The 19639-nt window shown below is 35.4% G+C and overlaps 2 protein-coding genes across 2 annotated transcripts in view; both read left to right on the top strand.

Annotated features, from left to right (window-relative positions):
* Window positions 1-12544, top strand: tent2 (terminal nucleotidyltransferase 2). Its single transcript, XM_056458505.1, has 15 exons — window positions 1-83; window positions 584-730; window positions 803-919; window positions 1476-1719; window positions 1840-1954; window positions 2055-2146; window positions 2233-2296; window positions 2378-2444; window positions 6280-6356; window positions 6445-6573; window positions 6652-6695; window positions 6781-6917; window positions 9211-9302; window positions 10975-11054; window positions 11920-12544. The coding sequence occupies exons 2-15, from the start codon at window positions 609-611 to the stop codon at window positions 12007-12009; spliced, it is 1470 nt and encodes a 489-aa protein (XP_056314480.1). The 5' UTR covers window positions 1-83; window positions 584-608; the 3' UTR covers window positions 12010-12544.
* Window positions 12545-13007: 463 nt separating this feature from the next.
* cmya5 (cardiomyopathy associated 5) overlaps window positions 13008-19639 on the top strand; it is a 37024-nt gene continuing 30392 nt past the window's right edge. The window contains exons 1-2 of the mRNA XM_056458506.1: window positions 13008-13630; window positions 15919-19495. Of these exons, the coding sequence (XP_056314481.1) occupies window positions 13506-13630; window positions 15919-19495 (3702 nt within the window). The 5' untranslated portion in view covers window positions 13008-13505. The remainder of the gene's footprint in view (window positions 13631-15918; window positions 19496-19639) is intronic.

A 19639-nucleotide genomic window follows, 5' to 3' on the forward strand; every position in this document is an offset into this window, starting at 1 on the left:
CCCGGAAGCAGAGGAATAGGTGTTTTGGAAATTTTCCACAGGCCTGCTCTTTTTCTCGCTTATCAAATCAACCTTTCCCACCGGTGAGTTTTTTTTTACTTTTGTTATCAATGTTACACAGGAGTAAGTGATGCAGTTATTACAATGATTTTACGTTAAGTTTACGTTAAAATTCGCCTGTAAGCAGGTAAACCGCTGTTAAGGTTTAACGTTAGCCCTCATCGGCTAACGTTAATCACACGAATGTTTTGTTTTAACATTTCGCAGACATTTTCTATTCGCACACTGAATTTATTAATTCAGACATTAACGTTAATCGTTTCAGACCAGCACAAAGACAGCAGAATCTCTTAATATAAATATTCTGTATTCTGAGGCGAAAAGCAATGTGTGTTCAGTTTTAACGTTACTCGAATGTTTGTCGAGAAGTTTGTTTCCGCAATAAATCTTTGTTGTTGTTTGGATCTTAAATAAAAGATAGTAATTGTTAGATAAAAATACTAAAATGCAATGTGTTTTAGCCTGTTGTCAAAAAGTATGTTTATACGCTAATTAATTATGGTGTTTGTGAAACTGCATGCAGTTTTTGTTTAGTCTGGCTGGAGAGAATGTTGCCGAGAACATATATCTTCTCCCATAATGATGGGCCATCTAGTCCTTTATTCCAGCACATTCTACCTTACGATGTGTCGCAGCAACAAAGAATTGAAGCCCATCTGAATTCAACCAAGTGAGTCAATATTCAAAAGACGATTTGCTTAAATTCTTTGGATTCCGGTAAATAATTCAGTGTCTCTTTCAGTAACTTTATGGGTCCACCAATGAACGCTCCCCACTTCATTCCCACTTACCAATGGACACCAATGGAGCTGCCTGATGTTGCTTGCAGTCCAATTGGACCGATGGGAAACAATAGAAAGTGAGTAGCATAGGCATGGGCCGGTATAAAATTCTGACGGTATGATAACATTGGATATAAAAATTCACGGTATTGTGATTACTGCCCTTAAATATATTCTTTTTAAATGTCTGGGTAAAAAACAAAAAAACCTTTTCCCCTTTGAACACAATATATGTTATTTTGAGAAACATTTGAAATATTTTGGAACAGTAAACATGTTAGACTGAATAGTTCAAACGAATCATTGACTTCTGCTGTCTTCATCATTTTCAAAAACACTGATTTCTTTACAATTTAAAACAACATCTTTGGATATATTTTCTGCTGGAGATACTGTTGTCCTAAAAAAAAAACACAACTAAAAATAAATCCTACGTATACAGTAGGACAAAATATTGTTGATTTTAAAATTTTGACTTTTCCAAACTGCGGTATACCTTCAAAATGGTTATCTTCCCATGCCTAAAGTAGCACTCATCACAAACCACTGGAATTATTGTTGCCAGTCTATTCAATAAACAGAATGGATGCTGTATATTTTCTTACTCAATCAACTTGTCTGTTTTTGTGCTAGGAGAACAATACAAGATAACACTGATTTTGAACTAAAGAGGCAGCGCTTCAGTTGTCCAAGTCCTCACAACCAGCCTGATAGAAACACCAACTTTAACTCACAGCCAGTGACAAGACCAGTGACGGGCAGAGAGGTTACATGCCCTACATGCTCATCTGCCACGTTTATACCAGGAGGCTGTGTGCCGTCTCTGGGAGAGACATGCCATCAGAATGCTTTTTCACCATCATCAGTCAAAGATAAGGTAAACACAGATAAAAGCCATGAGTTTTGGGACCTCTATTTGATGTAAAAAAAATTATAATAATTAAATGGCAAAGTGTAATGAAATATGTTTTTATATATATTCTTCTTCTTCCCACAGCTGAGTCAGCAGATTCTCAACTTGCTTTTTGCTTGTGAGCAGCAGTCTGATGATCTGGAGAAGAAGGAGAGCTGCCGAGCAGCGCTGCAGAATGACATAAAGAGAATTTTCCCATGTACATCATTAACATGTTATGATTTGTATTTATTTCTATCTCAGTCTTTGTCAAATTTAATCTTCATCTCAGAAGTTGCTTTTCTTGTTTGGGGGTCAAGGTGCAAAAGTCTTCTTGGGCGGCTCATCTTTGAATGGCTTTGGTAGTCGCAGCAGTGATGCTGATCTTTGTCTTATCATTCAAGAGGGCCCTGTAAGTGTATTCTTATATAAATGCTTTGTGATTTTGCTTATACTTTGCTGTCATGTTTATATAACTCTTTACATTCTTTTATGTAGGTAAACCACAGGAAAGATGCTGTGTACGTTCTTAGTCTTGTGCGAAAATTGCTTTACAAACTATGTAAGTGTTCATCCATACATTCAACTACATTCAATTAACCTTTTACTTTTTGTTCACTAATTGCTTTGCTGCTGTTTAAAGCTTACATTGAGAAGCCGCAGCTCATCAGAGCCAAAGTGCCCATTGTGAAATTCAGGAACAGCATCAGGTGTGTCTTTTTAAATTATATTTGGTGTTAAAAATGAAAAACTTATTTAAAAAGAAATTAAATAAATTTATCTTGGCATATGTTTAATTTGAGGAAAATGAAAACTTTTTTCTTTATATTCTCCCCTTGAGCTGTCTTGACCAAATATAGAGTTTCTTTCAGAACAGGACCGAGTAAATCCTGTATCTGCAGACCAATGGAAAATGTAGTTCCTTGGTGCACTTGTTGGCTTAAATAGGATGCATATTATAAGTGAGTTGTGCAATCTTAGATGATCTGAGATAAAATTTTACCCACGAAACATCAGTTTCTTATAGTTTCCTTGTATTTTCGATTTAGTTATCACTACATTAATTTGCAGACTGATGCTGAAAGCTTTTAAAGATGAATATTGGTGATTTATTAGTGGAATTTGAGCTGTTTTGTGTGATTTTAAAGTTGATTGGTTAGTTGGTTTAATCCTAAGTGTCTAGTTTGAAGAATATATGATCCCTGGATGGATGTTTCAGAATTTGTGCACCATGTGAATGTTATAAAAGGACCAAATTCTCCCATTAGACGAGATCAATAAGAAATTCACCAACCAAATTCTTAGCCATTTATTTAATACAAAAAGTGTATATATACTTTTGCTAATTATTTAAAATACATTCTTATTGTTTGACTGTAAAAAACACTAGTGAATGTTTACCAAGAGCACGTCAAATCCCTGTTTCCTTCAAGATTAATAGTGTGTGCAATCTCTTATGACCTGTTAAGTTTCCCCAATCTTTTTAAAGATAGCTAGTGTGATTTATTTTGTGTTTGGCAATCACTTGTCTGAATTTAGTTTGGCTTTGGTTTTAATTTTTAGGACCTTCAGCTTTTATTTAGGCAGAAATATCAAGCCAAAAAAAATCTATAATAATAAATCAAAAATAAATCTTTATATCTATAAATCTATGAACTAGGACTTTAATACTAATTTTAGTGTATGTTTGAAGACAGAATGTACTTACTTTTCAGGTCTTGCATGCATAGATGTTCCTGTTGTTGATGTGAGCTGTGTTTAATCTGAAGCAGGTATATTAAAGACAGGTCTTAAGATAAGTTTGTCTGCACTGTTTGAGGGCTTTCTATTTCTACAAGATGACATGCAAAGTTCTATCTCTCTAAAGCATGCCATTAAGCACATTTTGGTTTGCTTGCCTCAGTGTGAGCAAAACTAAATTCATTATGTCCCAATGAAACATGTAAACATGTTTTTGATATTTCTTCATCACCATCCAGTATTAGTGTTTGGCTTGACAATAACCTCAAATTTGATAAACTGGTAAATACTGTAGTTAAAGGGCACCTATGGTGAAAAATCTACTTTTCAAGCTGTTTGGACAGACGTGTGCATGTATGGTGTATAGACCGTCATATTGGGGTGATATAAACACACCCTGTCCTTTTTTTTCAATTTAGCATCATAAAAATGGTGGCCCAATTTGAGCGTTTTTCAGATCGACCGCAACTTTACGTAGGAGTGCAGTCCCCCGCCCACCAAATTGATTGACAGCTGCGCGTATTAACATGTCCTGGTAGTCACGTGTAAAATCATATCAGCAAGACCAGACGTGCGCAAAGCAACCGGGAATAAAAGCTCTGTTCAGTTTGCTAGGTTCATCAATCATCATCAAATGTGATCAAGAGTGAGTTTTACAAGTTTAAAATGTTTTAAAACAGTGCATGTTTGTAATGAATTACAGCGATTTAGCTTGGCTTTACTTCATCAGCACAGCCGCGTGTCAGAACAATTATAAAAGAAGATGCTTCAATCCCGGTTTGTGGATGTTAAATCAGGTTTATTTTGTTCAATAACATAACAGATATCCATACAGCAGTGAGGATTAATTTGTATCCTGTCACATATGCGTGCAAACAGAGTGCGAAGCTAAACGGGCGCTGTGCGTGTGAACTTTGTGTGACTCAGCGACGCAACTGCACAACAAATACTCATTGGTAAAGTTCTTACTGTAGTATTTCTCACAAACGCTACGTGAGATCTGCTTCCTTTAAGTCTGTCTGTTGTCTGACGCAGCCGAGGGAGGAGATTAAGGCACGTAGAAAGGCATGTAGAAACGGTGGGTGGGAGGACTAGCCTTAAAGGAGCAGTACACCAAAACCACCACCCAATGCAAAAATGTATAAATATGACTTTAATAAAAGGTATAATAAAAAATCTGATGGGTGTTTTGAGCTGAAACTTTACAGACACATTCTGGAGATGCAAAACGCTTATATTAAATCTGAAAAAAGGGCTAACCTAGGTGCCCTTTAAGTCCTGTTTTATCATATTCATCTTCTTTCAAAAGTGAAACCATTTCTATTCTTAAAGAAGCTTGAAATAGCTGTGCATGCACCTAAACTACACTACTGCAATTTTTTTGTATACTGATGTTCCTCAGTCCAGTGTGTCCCAATTGCAGTTAGTTTGGAATATGGAAGCTCAGCATTTTACTGGACATTACATAATTTTTTTTTATCTCACTCCACTGACTATAAATTAAGTATAAAAACTGACTTCAAAATTTGAGTGCTTGTTTTTAAATTCCTTCACAATCAGGCGCCACTGTACCGTTTACAGCCCTACACCACATCTAGATCACTGAGATAGTGCTTTTTTGGTAGCAGACCCAAAACTGTGGAATAGTCTCCTGTTTTATATTACAAAACTGCCCCAACCTTGCATGTTTTTAAGTCCTCTACTAAAACTTGTTCATTTTCTGAGGCATTTAATATTCCTATTGTTTTGTGATTGTGCTATATGATTGTTTTATGAACATGTTTTATGTTTACAGGTGGTTTTATTATTTTTATGTTGTTTGTTTACCTAGTTTTTTAATTACGTTAAAGCCAAGCAATTTGCTTAATTTTGCATGTATTATACAAAATAACTTAAAGCACAGTTTTGTGGCAACTGTGTGTGAATATAGCCAGCCACTTGTAAAAATGGTAAAAAATTGTTAAATCTTTTATTTATATATATATATATATATATATATATATATATATATATATATATATATATATATATATATATATATATATATATATATATATATATATATATATATATTTTAGTTAAATATTATTACAATTTCAAAGAACTGCCTTCTATATTAATGAAATTTGAGCTTAGTTGAATGCTGTGAGGGCAAAGCAGAATTTACAATTTAAAATATATATATATAGCACAATTTAAAGCAGACCTTTCATTCCCTCATTAGCATAAACAGCAGCCCTGATTAAGAAGCTGCCATCTTCCATTACAGTTTTCAATATGCCACTATGGTGACACATAGGCATCCACCACTTTAGAAAATAGCTGGAAGCACAATCTTATTTGAATTTAACGTGACAGTCAACAAAATTGCACAATTTGGATCAAACATAAAAGGGGCAGTTTCAAACACACTCAGAGACTTTTTACATGTTGTAAAAAGGGGAATGAAAGGTCTGCTTAAAATTGTGCTATGTATATTTTAAATTGTAAGTGGTTTTGAAAATTGCTAAAAATTCTGCTTTGTCCTCACAGCAAGCAACTAAGCTCAAATTGCATTAAAATAGAAGGCAGTTCTTTGAAATTGTAATTTTATATATATATATATATATATATATATATATAAATAAAAAATTTAAATGGTGATCTCAACATTTGAACATTCTGTGACTCACACCTGCAGTGTAAATAACAAGGCTAAATGTAGAAGGCAAACAAGTTTAATTGCTTATTGTGTCATCTGCAGTAAAAGAACTTTACAGAAGCTAAGCTCAAATTGTTTTTTTTTTTTTTAATTTTGCATACCAGTGGTGTGGAGTTTGATTTGAACTTTAACAACACTGTTGGGATCAGAAACACCTTCTTACTGCGGACCTACGCCTTTGGTAAGATAAGAAAAGTTCATAGTTATGTACCTAGTAATGTCTTTTGCAAAATTAAATATATAATATATTTTTTTTACATATCTTTCAGTTGAAAAACGTGTTCGTCCAATCGTCCTTGTTGTAAAGAAATGGGCAAATCACCACTGCATCAATGATGCCAGCCGAGGAACGCTGAGCAGCTACACACTGGTTCTTATGGTCCTACATTACCTTCAGAGTAAGTTCTTTTTCTAAAATGTTGGGTTAAGATGTATTGTACTAAAAATGTATAAATATATCTTTGTTTCAACGTCAGCTCTTCCTGACCCAGTCATACCATGCCTTCAAAGGGATTACCCTGTAAGCAGATTTTCAAATATACTAATGAATTGTGCGTAAAGTTTTTTTTACAGTGTTTAATTCTTGCTGAAACTACCTCCTGCAGACTTGCTTTGACCCTAGGATGGACATTCATCTTGTGCCAAATGGACCAAGCGATATACCTGCTTTTGTGTCTAGAAACAAGTCGTCACTGGGAGACTTGTTCTTAGGTTTCCTGAGATACTACGCCACTGTTTTCAAGTAAGTCAAGTTATTGATATTGTAGCACAAATTATTGGCGTTGATCAATACTATATTTAAAGCAAAACGAGAAAACATTCTACAAACAAATGAAGCCAAGTAAGCTAATAAATGCATGTTATAACTACACTACCTGACAAAAAGTCTTGTCATCGATCCTAGTTGTAAATGCAACAAATAATAACTTGACTTCTGGTTGATCATTTGGAAAAGTGGCAGAATGTAGATTTTTTTTTTTTTTCTGATAAACCATCTGTTGAACTGCATCCCAATCATCACAAATACTGCAGAAGACCTTTTGGAACCTGCATGGACTCAAGAAATCAGTCAAGTTTGGTGAAGGAAAAATCGTGGTTTGGGGTTACATTCAGTATGGGGGCATGTGAGTGATCTGCAGAGTGAATGGCAACATCAACCGTCTGAGGTATCAAGACATTGCTGCCCATTACATTACAAACCACAGGAGAGGGCAAATTCTTCATCAGAAAAGCGCTCCTTCGCATACGTCAGCCTCCACATCAAAGTTACTCTGAGAAAAGAAGGTTAAGGTGCTCCAGGATTGGCCAGCCCAGTCACCAGAGATGAACATTATTGAGCCTGTCTGGAGTAAGATGGAGGAGACATTGAAGATGAATCCGAAGTATGTTGATGGACTCTGGGAGTCCTGGAAGAACGTTTTCTTTGCCATTCCAGATGACTTTATTAATAAGTTATTTGAGTCATTGCAGAGATGTATAGATGCAGTCCTCCAAGCTCATTGGAGTTCTGCACAATGTTCATTCTTTTTCCACTGCACCATGACTTTATATTCTATACTGTACATTATTTCTGTTTAGTGACCAGACTTTTATCTTAAAGTCAGACCTTACTATCCTAATGAAATAATTAACAATCAAGGCATTATCAAATTTTATTTTGATAAAATAAGTGTAATCTAGAGGCCTTTGCCTTTCATATAAGCCACTTCTGATACCAAATGATCACCTAGAATTCAAGTTATTATTTGTTGTACCTAAAACTTGAATATGCGACAAGACTTTTGTCAGGTAAGGTAATTTCAGGTCACTCCATTGTGTTGGGTTCTGAAGTTAAACACTCTGTTCATTCACTCAAGAAATAATTTTTGGCTGCTTGTTCAAACTGCTTATTTAAAGCGAGTGAAACAGCACAATTCTTACAATTTTGTGGGGACAAGTTCATTATTTTATCTTCATTTATTCATTCATTTTCTTTTCGGCTTAGTCCCTTTATAAATCTGGGGTTGCCACAGCGGATTGAACCACCAACTTATCCAGCATATGTTTTACGCAGCGGATACCCTTCCAGCTGCCACCCATCACTGGGAGACACCCATACACTTCCATTCACAGACATACACTACAGACAATTTTAGCTTACCCAATTTACCTATAGCGCATGTTTGGACTTGTGGGGGAAGCTGAAGCACCTGGAGGAAACCCACGCAAACACAAGGAGAACATGCAAACTCCACACAGAAATACAAACTGACCCAGCCGAGGCTCGAACCAGCGACCTTCTTGCTGTGAGGCGAGAGCGATACTCACTGTGTCACCGTGATGCTCTGTTTTATGTTGAAACAACATGAAGAAATTGTGTGGAACTCAGCATTTTTTTTACAATGTTGCTTAACCTTTTAAAGCCAGATCTGTAATGATGTCTGAGGTTGTTAAATCGTTTGTATGTTCTTTTGTTGAAAGTAACTTATTTTAAAAACAGTCATGTTTAATAGCAGAATAATAATGTTGTTTCTAAAGAATAAACCAAACACTTAAAATTAATTGTACTATATTTCTCCTCCTGATTCATGGTGTTCTAGTTCTTTCCATCATTAAAGACACCGACTGGCAGGCTGGTTTGGTTCATGTTTTTTTTTTTAATCCCGTAAGGGTAAAATTCATCCCGACCCAAAAAGGGGCAAGCACTAATACACTCTATTGTATTATTGCACTACAAATTTAATCAAATCTGTCAAGTTTTTTTTCCTCCAGCTCACACGGCAGGTTAGATTCACTTATGATAAGATAGAGGCCAGTGTTGTTAACAAAAACTAACCTGATTGTAAGCCACCTGCAAGGCTCCTATTTCATGTCATTCTGCCAGATTGACAGGAGCAGGTGAAGCTCTGGCTCTATGTGTGTGTCAGGCTCTGGTCCAGATGGCCTGCTCTAATGCTCACAACACTGGATATGTGCATATGCTTCTTTGAATAAACAAGTCTGAATGAATGCATTTACAAGCACATCTTTACAGTTTGATGTTTTTGTTGTTACAGATGGGACAAGCAAGTGATCTCTGTGCGGACGGCAAAAGCTCTGCCCAAAAGCGGTTTCAAAGAATGGAAAGACAAGTTCATCTGTGTAGAAGGTAAACGGTCACTGAATGTTTGTACATTGTGCAAGAATAAAGGGCTTTTCACAATAAGAATGATAACTTTAATAATAGCTCTTTTTAAATACCAGTGAACAGTAGCTGCATTTCCAGCCACCTATTTTTATGTGTATTTTGGATATGCGCATTGAAAAATGGTTGATGCAAATGCCATATTTTGCATAGATTTTGAAAATGCACATTAAAAACACATGCACATAACTTGAGCAGGATAAACTTTTTATTTGATAAAAAAAAAAGATGCGCATGAACTACAATGGAAACACTTTTTACCAAGCAAATTCCAGTTACAGTATGTGCATTTAAAAAAAAGTCATGTGATTTTGTTATAAGAGATCCTGTGATGATAAAAATGTGTGTGAATGGATAAACCAGCAGGCTGAGCACATTGTAAAACATTGGAAATGTTGTTTTGGTTATTCTAAAATGCCTTAACCATTTCAGTATTAGTGGTATTTTATTATTAATGACCTCCAGAATTGTAAAGAGCGTCTGTGCTCTGCGTCTCACGCCTTCAAACACCATTACACATTCATTGTCTGCGGCATTTGTCCTCTGAGGGGCAGCAATATATTAAATAAAGAAAAGACTCACGCAGCTTGTCCTTCCGCAGCAAATTCCATTTTTACTGTTGATATTTAGTGCCAGTTAGTCAAGAAGTGACGATTTTGTTCTCTTTGACTCGTTGGATGGAAACACTGCTTTATTCACACGTCTTTAATGCGATTATTCAATTTTTGCGCAAAAAGTTACTTCACATTTTTGGCTTCCAAGCATATCTAGTAACTTTTTTTTATATACATTACTCTGCCACTTTGGATATTACATTCTTTAAAGGTGTGCCATTTTAAATGAACATATGGATAGCTGAATAATTCAGTTCAGTACATGACTTACCAAGAGTCTCAGACAGCATTTGATTGGCCACAATATTTCCTAGTGAGATAACATTTTTTCTAGGGCTTTTAAAGTTAATGCATTAAAAAACTGGTTTATTTTAGAAAAGCTATTAATTGTTTTAGGGGTAAATATAAAAATACTTAAAGTATCTTTATTTCACAGATTATTTAGGCAGTATTCTGTTTTGTTGATCTTCTGTCTGCTATGATATTTAAAAATGTTGTCAATTTTGTAAACATTTGTATTTTTTACTTTTATTATTATCTTTTTTTTTTAAACCTAGACAATTGTGAAATATATTTTGACCTTAATTCATGCCATGGTGAAACATTAGCTAAATATATGTGGGGCGAAACAAACAGAAGAAATTTATTGTGTGTTTGCTCTTCAGCCAAGTGCTTCATTCAGCTTTGGCCAAGAATATAAATTTCAGTAAATCTCTATAAAACAAGGTTGTTTCGGGGTTTCTTGTGTACTGATGTTGTTATGCAGTTTGTTTTAAAGTGTAACATAATATTAATTTAAGGTGCATTTAAATCAGATAGAATGGGGGGGTTAATTTGTGACTAATCGTGAGTTAACTCATGGTTAACATGTATTTAATCACAAAAAAAAGAAATCGATTGACAGCTTCGATTTCTTTTTTTTTTTTTTTTTTTTTTTTTTTTTTTTTTTTTTTTTTTTTTTTTTTTTATAAATAAAAAATGTATCCATCTGCTTGAAAATGAGAATTTGTATTTTGTTTTAGAACCATTTAATCGTACCAACACAGCCAGAGCCGTCCATGAGAGGATGAAGTTTGAAGCCATTAAAGCTGCATTCATTGAGGTAAGTCCAAGACTTCCTTGGATCATTATTTAAATAAATTTGTATTTGTTTAAGTTATATAAACATGTATATTTCAAGTAGTTTGATATTCTTTCTTGACAATTTAATTAAAATGAGCATCTCACTGTAATGTACCATGTAATGTGATTTTATAAAAATGTCCATCAGTAATAAGCCGCTATGGCTTGTTGAAGTCAGAATTATTAGCCCCTTTTAAATATTTCCCAAATGATGTTTAACAAAGCAATGAAATTTTCACAGTATGTCAGATAATTTTTTTTTTCTTCTGGAGAAAGTCTTGTTTGTTTTATTTTGGCTAGAATAAAAGCAGTTTTATTTAAAAAAAAAAAAAAAAAAAAAGCATTTGAGGTCAAAATTATTAGCCCATTTAAGCTATTTTTTGGTAGTTTACAGAACAAACCATCATTATACAATAACTTGTCTAATTACCCTAACCTGCCTAGTTAACCAAATTAACCTAGTTAAGCCTTTAAAAGTCACTTTAAGCTGTATAGAAGTGTTTTGAAAAATATCTAGTCAAATACTATTTATTGTCATCATGGCAAAGAGAAAATAAATCAGTTATTAGATATGAGTTATTAAAACTATTATGTTTAGAAATATTACTTCTCTCAGTTAAAAAGAAATTGGGGGGAAAAAATAAACAAAGGGCTAATAATTCTGACTTCAACTGTATATGGGTCATATGACAAAAGCATTATTTTACTACATTAAAAAAAAAAAAATCTCGTACAGAGTTAATTCCTTCAAGGAGGAATAAGCAAAGTGGAAACGTTCTACAGAACAGCTGGAATGCAAAGTATTCTTCCAATCTTAAATGTGACCATGTATTGTTTACTTACAGTCCTACCGGCTTCTGCAGCTCAGAAAAGATCTCAACTTCATCCTTCCCAAGACCAAACGGATGGCAAGACCTCAAACTGCCCACAGATAAATCAGTGGATTAAACCTGGAGTCTTCAGTTGCTGTTTGTACATTGTGAGAAGAATAGCATTACCTGTTACATAAAGTGTTTGGGTATGTTGGACCTTTGGGAATGTGTTGAATTAAATCCACTGAGCTGACAAGGGTTGTAATCTGGTCATCTCTGAGCATGAGTATGTGTGAAATGTTCATGTAACACTAAGCAATATCTTTTGCCCATATGGTACACAGTCTGCATTTAGGAGACAGAGACTAGTTTTTTGTTGCAAATAGACTGATTTTGTGGTTTATTAGCCAATATAACCTTTTTCCTGAAATGATAGCGAAACAGCAACATGAAAAATCCATTAATATTTCTTTAATCAGACATAAAGTTCCTGTTCATTTTCCTTAAAAATAAAAAATGGTAAATACAAATGTTTTTCTGGCAGATGACTACTTTTACCTAAACATTTTCTGTGATCTGTTTTCTATTTGTTTTGTCATGTTTTGTACAGTCTTTTAAACGTTTATTTAAATGATTAAAATGTTACTATGGAATCCTATTTTGGCCTTCAATTATTATTATTATTATTTTTTTTTTTTAGCTTTTGTTCATATATTGTTACAGATTTGTGTAGAAAGAGAACTTTTACATAAGTGATAAAATGTCTGGTAAAAGTTCTACAATGAATGTGTTCAAAGTTTGCTGTCACATTGAGTACAACAGGATGTGCTATTTACCATTCTATTTTGAGTTTACATCTCAGAATTTATTATTATTTTTTTTTTGTCAACATATTTTTTTCTGAGTTCAGATTTTATAATCTTAAGGTTAGGATTATAAATTATAAACTTAATATTACAATACTGGACATCTGAATATTTCAATTCTGAATTTTGAGTTAATATAACTACAATTCTGAATTTACGTCTATATAGATATAATAACAACATTGATGTTTATAGCACTAGCATAGCTCTAATGATGCTTTCATTTGCAGTGTGTGATATATGTTTTTGACAGCATCCGCTAATGGGTTGTTATTCTCGATTCATGGCATAATATGAGTTTGGGAACATTGATATGAGTGTGTGGGGGGTTTGAGAGTAAAATTAGCACCGCTGAAGGAAACTGACACTACAGTGGCTTGAATCCTGCTGTCCCTCTTGGTCATGGCCGTGTTTGCCGCGTGTCATATTTCAGGGGACACCGCCGCTGTTGCAGTTTCACGCAAGCTTTACTGTTCAGGACATGGTTAACATTGTGCCACAGTTCACATGTTGACAGGGGAAATCACATATACAGGAAAATTTTTCCTAACTCGAGGTTAAGGAAACGGGGACACCTGTGACTCTTTTCCAAGTACGCAACCTTGAGCTCAAGAATATTTGTAATCTATTTAGAGCAGGCGCTGAGTAAGGCGAACCACTGCGAGCAACGAGACATGATCCCAACACGAAGCTGCACTCTCCAAGACTGGCTTTTATTTTAAATAACGCCACCATTTCTTGATTATCACCGAAATGGACCGTGCTGTGAAAGGGGAATGTGAGGGGGCTGAGCCAGAGATGGAGGAATTGCAGAACGTGGGCTCTGGAATAATGGATATGGGCGACGACGAGGAGGAGATTGAGGAACTTCATAAAAGGTAGTTTTCTCACGGTTGTTTTCTAGTTATAACGTTTCGGGATTACAGCTGTTTCAACACCGCACTTCCCCAAACAAATAAAATCTTTTTACAGTTTTTTTGTTAAAGTGTTGCACTTACACAAATGGAAGTTCAAAAAGTGTTGTTTTGCATATATAACTGTTTTGAACATGTGGCAGCTATTTAATATATGATTTATTATTTATAGAATACTTGATTGACAACATTTATTATATTTATCATTTTATTTTTGCTAAATTGCAAAAAAACGTGACGTCATTACTTGATGACATCATTAGGTAACCTAGATTCAACACTATATTGTGGTAACGTTATAATTTACGATGTTACTTTGGAATAAAATGTTATTCTAAGCTCTACACGAGACAAGACACACAGGTGTTTTTGTATATTAAATTTACACGAGACGAGACACACAGGTGTTTTTGTATATTAAATTTAAATGAAGTATTTTATTTTTAAGTTTACATTTTGAAGGCAAGTAATTTTTTCTTGACACACACATACACACGAATGTAGTTGTATTAATTTAGATTTGTTTAATTATAGCCTACATACCATTTGTAAAAATAGTGGACTCATTACTTTTTTATGATCATGTACTTTCCCTTTTAAATTGAACATTGAATTGTTGAGCAGTTACAGATTTTATTATCTAGTCAAGTATGATTTATTTAATTAATAAGAAATTATTATCTTATTAAATTGTTGGCGTTATTTTTGCAATTTCTGCTGCAAAATTTTGTAAAAAATCTATGGATTTTTGCTGAATGATTTTGGGTTCGTTGTAACTAAAAACTTGATGAAATAAAAAAATTATACCTTTATTAACTTTTCTTTAATTTTTACAATGCAAACCCAATTAGATCGATTTATTTGGTAAACAAAGCAAGTTGCTCAAATAATATATCTACTAAAAGACAAAACATTTTACAAAACCTTTACAAACTGTATTGTAAATAAATCATATGAACATTTTCATGTAAATCAATAATATTACTGAAATGTATCAAAAAAACGTAATAAATATACATTTACACACTTTTACACAAGTAAATACATAGACTCAGTGATGGGCTAAAAATCTGCTGGTTTCTGCACATGCAGAATCCGTGTTGGGCCTACTTATCAGTTGTAGGTAAAGTCTAATAACAGGTTGCACTGTCATAAATTAAGAATTATTAATGAACAGTGAACCATTTAAATCAGTAGCATAAGTGTGCTGCTAAGAATCTCTCTGCTGCTGAGTTATTTGACTGGACAGTTTTTCCCCTTTTGTTGTATTTGAGAGATGCATACCTTTTTATAGTTTGAATAACTTTTCAAAGGTGACAAAATGAAGCCAAATAAAATAAAATACAAAATGATTTTGATTAAATGTATTGGGGCAGTCTGAAAAGTCTTATAGCCGTAAAATCTGGCAATAAAAGTGATGAAAAAACATCACTTGTGTGTTTTATAAATTCCCATTTTAATTATTATTGTTTAATTATTAAATTTTTTATGTACTGAATGAATGTTTTTATTTAACTGGTGGTAAATCCACTTTCAAGTCTATAATAAGAAAATACTCTATCTTCTCCTTTTAGTAATAATGTCCTTTTAAGAGCTTAATCTTACTAAACATACATAGATGCACTATGTGCCTATAGCATTCATACATTTCCATTAAAAATTGTATTGTATATTTATTCATTCATTCATTTTCCTTCAGCTTAGTCTCTTTATTAATCAGGGATCACCACAGCGGAATGAACCGCCAACTATTCCAGCATATGTTTTACACAGCGGATGCCCTTTCAGCTGCAACCCAGTATTGGGAGACACCCATACACAATCATTCACACTCATGCACTGCTGCCAATTTAGTTCATTAATTCACCTATTGTGCATGTGTTTGAACTGTGGGGGAAACCGGAGGACCCAGAGGGAAATTCACGCCAACACGGGAGAGCATGCAAACTCCACACAGAAATGCCAACTGACCCAGCCAGGACTCAAATCTTGCTGTGAGGCTGCTAACCACTGAGCCACCGTGTCACCCTATTGTATAATTATTCATTTTTAAAATAATTTTAAAATTATTATAATATAAAATTATCATTTTATTTTACTATTGGTAAATCAGATTCTATTATAAGGAGAAGTCTTATCATCTGCCTTTGGTAGTAGTTTTTAATCTTTTAAGGGTTTAAGCTAAGCATACAGAAATACAATATGTGACTATGGCATTATAAATTACGTTTCTAAATGATGTTTTTGGTTAGTTTAAAGGAAGCTGTGCAAGATCCATCTGTGAAGCCTAAACTGCAGTGTCTGATGGTGGACCCATCCTTCTCCATGGTGACTGTGCAGAGCGAGGACAGTGGGATCGTATGGGAGACTGCTTCTAGCAGATGCTCTACTCCATGGGCTTCAGAGGGAAGCTCGCCATCTGAACAGTGCAGCCTAGAAGGATCTGGCACACAGGGAAATATTGTAATTATAATGGACGAAGACAGAATTAAGAGGAAGAAAACAAGCAGCAGAGGCAAGCTGGGTGAAAGGTTTAAAAAGTCAGGCTCCAGGATGCCAAAAAGTCGGGTGGGTGAGGAAAGACCTGCAATGATAGAGGTGGCCGTGCCGAATACACGATCTGAAAGTAGTGAGGATGATCTTTCTGCTGTTAGCAAGGATCAAGATCTCTTTAGTTTGGTATCGGAGGGTTTTGAAATACTCAATATTGTTGTACCTTCAAAGCTCGCTACAGTAGATGAGGAAGATAGCACTGAACTGGCAGAAAATTTGGCCTACTTGGATAATACCCCAAAGATAAAATCCAAACCTAAGCACGGACCTTTAGGAGCAAATGGTTATTGTGTGAGCACAGAAGCTGAAGAAATGAAGCAAAATGAAAGCTTGAATGATTCATCCCAGATCTCAGATGATAAACAATCCAAAAAGGATGAAACTCAAATGGACTATCTTGAAAAATTCACACTGTTAGATGAGCAGGCACCTAGTGATGGAGCTGCACTGGCAGAAAATCTTGTAGCAGAAGTGACTGTCCAGCCAGAGGAACTACTGGTTAATCATAAAGAGCCAAAAGCAGATGAAGCCATTGAGGAGGATTCCTTTGTGATCATCAGTGATGTTGAAATCGCAGGTGAACATCTTGATGAAGTCTTCTACGGAAGTAAGTCCAATGCAGAGCCTGTAGCGCCTCAAGAACATGGGCGAATCACAAGACAGAGTTCTAAATCTCTAAAAGAAAGCGGATCAGTCTTATTTGGGAGTCAGGAATGTATTCTCACACCCGTTTACCTCCCAACTGGACCACCAAAGATCATAGATCCTGTCCTACTTGAGGAACCACGAGCAATGTCCTTCCATTACTCAGACCTCTATGAGGACGCAATAGGAGACAGAAAGAAAGAAGATGAATTCTCTGATACTGAGAGTGTAGTTTCTGAGAGGTCCTTCAAAAGGAGATACTCTGACTCAGATGATGGAGATGGATATTTGGAGAAATTCACTCTGAAAGATGAAACACCAGCAGCTGCACATGTACCTGAGGACAGAGGGAGGGTAGATGGGGCGATGTTAGTATGGCCACAAAGTAAATTTGAACTCACTGGATGTTTGGAAAGAGCACAAGAAGAAAGTGATGAAGTAACTGTTGAGCAACCGTGTGTGCAGGATAAAAATGAAAATGAAGCGAAGTGTGAGTCCACAGGGTGTTGTTCAAATGGACACTGTGGTCCAGAAATACAACCAAAGGTGGAAGTAATCATTAGAGAAAAAGTCATATGCGATGACTTGGTTGCAAAGCATAGTAGGGAAGATATCAAGCCATGTGATATCACTGTCAGAATCAAGGACAGTATCACAACTAAAAGTGAGTCTGATGACAAACAACCTCCACAGGTGGTTGAGCCTAAAAACAAAACCACTAATAAAGAAGAACATGGTAGACAAAAACCAAAAAGTCTGGCTGCTCGTATTGATGTACCAAGGAGTTTAAAGCATGAAGATGTTAGTAAAACTAAAGATGAATTTGAAACTCTATCTGAAACAAAGAGCTCAGAGAATACACAGGTTGATATACCACATGAAGTTGAAAAACTTAGGGTTTCTAAGGACAGCATAGGTAAAAATCATAAAGCACCTGATGTCAGTACTGACATTCAGGAAACGAATCTCATTACAAAATTTGACAAGGGAGAGAAATATGAAACACAGATGCAGAGCAAAATTCTAGACAAAGATAAAATTCAAAGGGTGGAAAATGGCATTACTAAAATAGTAAAAAACAAAGCACCGGAAATATTTGCTCAAGAGGTTATCAATACCAAAGAAACACAATTAGATAAAACAGAGCCTCCAAAAACTAAAGAACTATTAAGAGTAGAGAAAGAGGACAAACCATTGAAAGAAACCTCTCAGGCTTCTGGAGCCAAGCATTCAGCAAAATCCGTAGAAAGAGATTCTCAAGTGCACCAAAAAGAGGAAGCACTTGCTGTAGTCGTGGAGAATGTAAGTGAAGGATTACCACCCAAGTCAGAGAAACAAGATGAAGTAATTGACAGTATTGGTGCAGTGCAAGAGGTCGAGGCCCAAATCAGTCGCACAGAAGTGTTAGCAGAAATTAAAATGAAGCCAGAGTCTGAAATTACTGCAGTTCTCAGAGGATCAAAGCAATCACATTCAAGTGAAATAGTCACAGCAAACACTGAGCTTCTGACTAAACCTGAGATTACAAATGAGAAGAAAATACCTCCAGAACTACAAAATGATTTCAGCTCAGCAAACAGTAAAGCCAAAGAGGACATTTATGTAGATAGACCTACAGCTGAGGCATCAATTCTGAAACAAGGTCTAGAAAAGCAAAATGAACTTATTCACATACCTGAGATTGAACCTGAGGTCACAGAAAAGCATGGAAAAGTTGATGAAATCAAGGTAGATGTTGTAGAGGAAACAAGCAAGAAGATAGAAATTACACAAGAGCCTGTTCAGGAGGAGATACCTTCTGAGAACAGAGCAACAACTGAGATTAAAGACATAGTTGAGTCAAGGCAAGAATGTAGCTTGTTGGATAATGAAAAGGAGGCATCTGTTCCAGAAAGCACAGAGAAGATGAGTATAACAGCAGACGTAGAGGACTCTTCGCAAGTAAGACTGTCACCTGTTGTACCAACTAAGGAGGAAGAGTTGGAAGAACATAGTAAAATAAATGATGTAACCACAGAGATACCTGTCAAGGAGAATTCTGAGATTAAAATTTTACCTCTAGCATCAACATTAGAAATAGAAAAGAAAACTCAGATTGATGTACAGACTGAAGATATAACAGATTTACCAGAACCCATCTCACCTCCTCCACAAGTTGATGAAGAAGACTCCTCGGTGATGAGAGTTTCACCGTTAGAGCCAGAAGACAAATCTTATGAAAATATACATGGAGGAAGAATATGCCTGAGTAAGAATAAAGGTGTCTTCTCACAATTGCGAAGCTACACCCCTCAAGAGGACCTCTCAACCTTGAGCTGTGACCCAGATGTGCAGCGGGACATTGCGGAGGAGCTTGATTATGAGATGATCGATGAACAAGAGGCAAGACAGTCTGAACAAGCTAGATCTGAGGATGGGAAAATTTGCCTGCCAGATCAAGCTCTGGAGATGGGCTTTGAATTTGTTGAGGATTTAGACAGTGTCCAGTTGGTGGATGAACGTGAAGAGGATCTCGAAATTCAACCAATGGATGCGTTCTGCCTTGATTGTCAATGCCCAATACTGCTGAGTGAGGCTGAGCATCAAAATCATAAGGTGGCTTCTCTGGATGAGGCCTTTGACAGTATGAAGGTAAGTTAAGTTCCCTTACTTTAAGAGTGCTAAGACATGATTTCCTGGCATTAGCTTGACATTTGATCTTTCTCTCAGCTGGCCTGTCTGGAGAGCCTAAGTTATGAAGTCACTGAATGCTTAAGTGTTTTATGCAAGAAGGAC

Source organism: Danio aesculapii, chromosome 5, assembly GCF_903798145.1.
Source record: "Danio aesculapii chromosome 5, fDanAes4.1, whole genome shotgun sequence".
Lineage (NCBI taxonomy): Eukaryota > Metazoa > Chordata > Actinopteri > Cypriniformes > Danionidae > Danio > Danio aesculapii.

Excerpts from the sequence above, each read along its gene's own strand:
- tent2 (XM_056458505.1), top strand. The coding sequence starts at position 609 with ATGTTGCCGAGAACATATATCTTCTCCCATAATGATGGGCCATCTAGT. Across the intron at positions 6,696-6,780 it reads GCCTTCAAAGGGATTACCCT|ACTTGCTTTGACCCTAGGAT; the intron begins GTAAGCAGATTT and ends TACCTCCTGCAG. Across the intron at positions 6,918-9,210 it reads TACTACGCCACTGTTTTCAA|ATGGGACAAGCAAGTGATCT; the intron begins GTAAGTCAAGTT and ends TTGTTGTTACAG.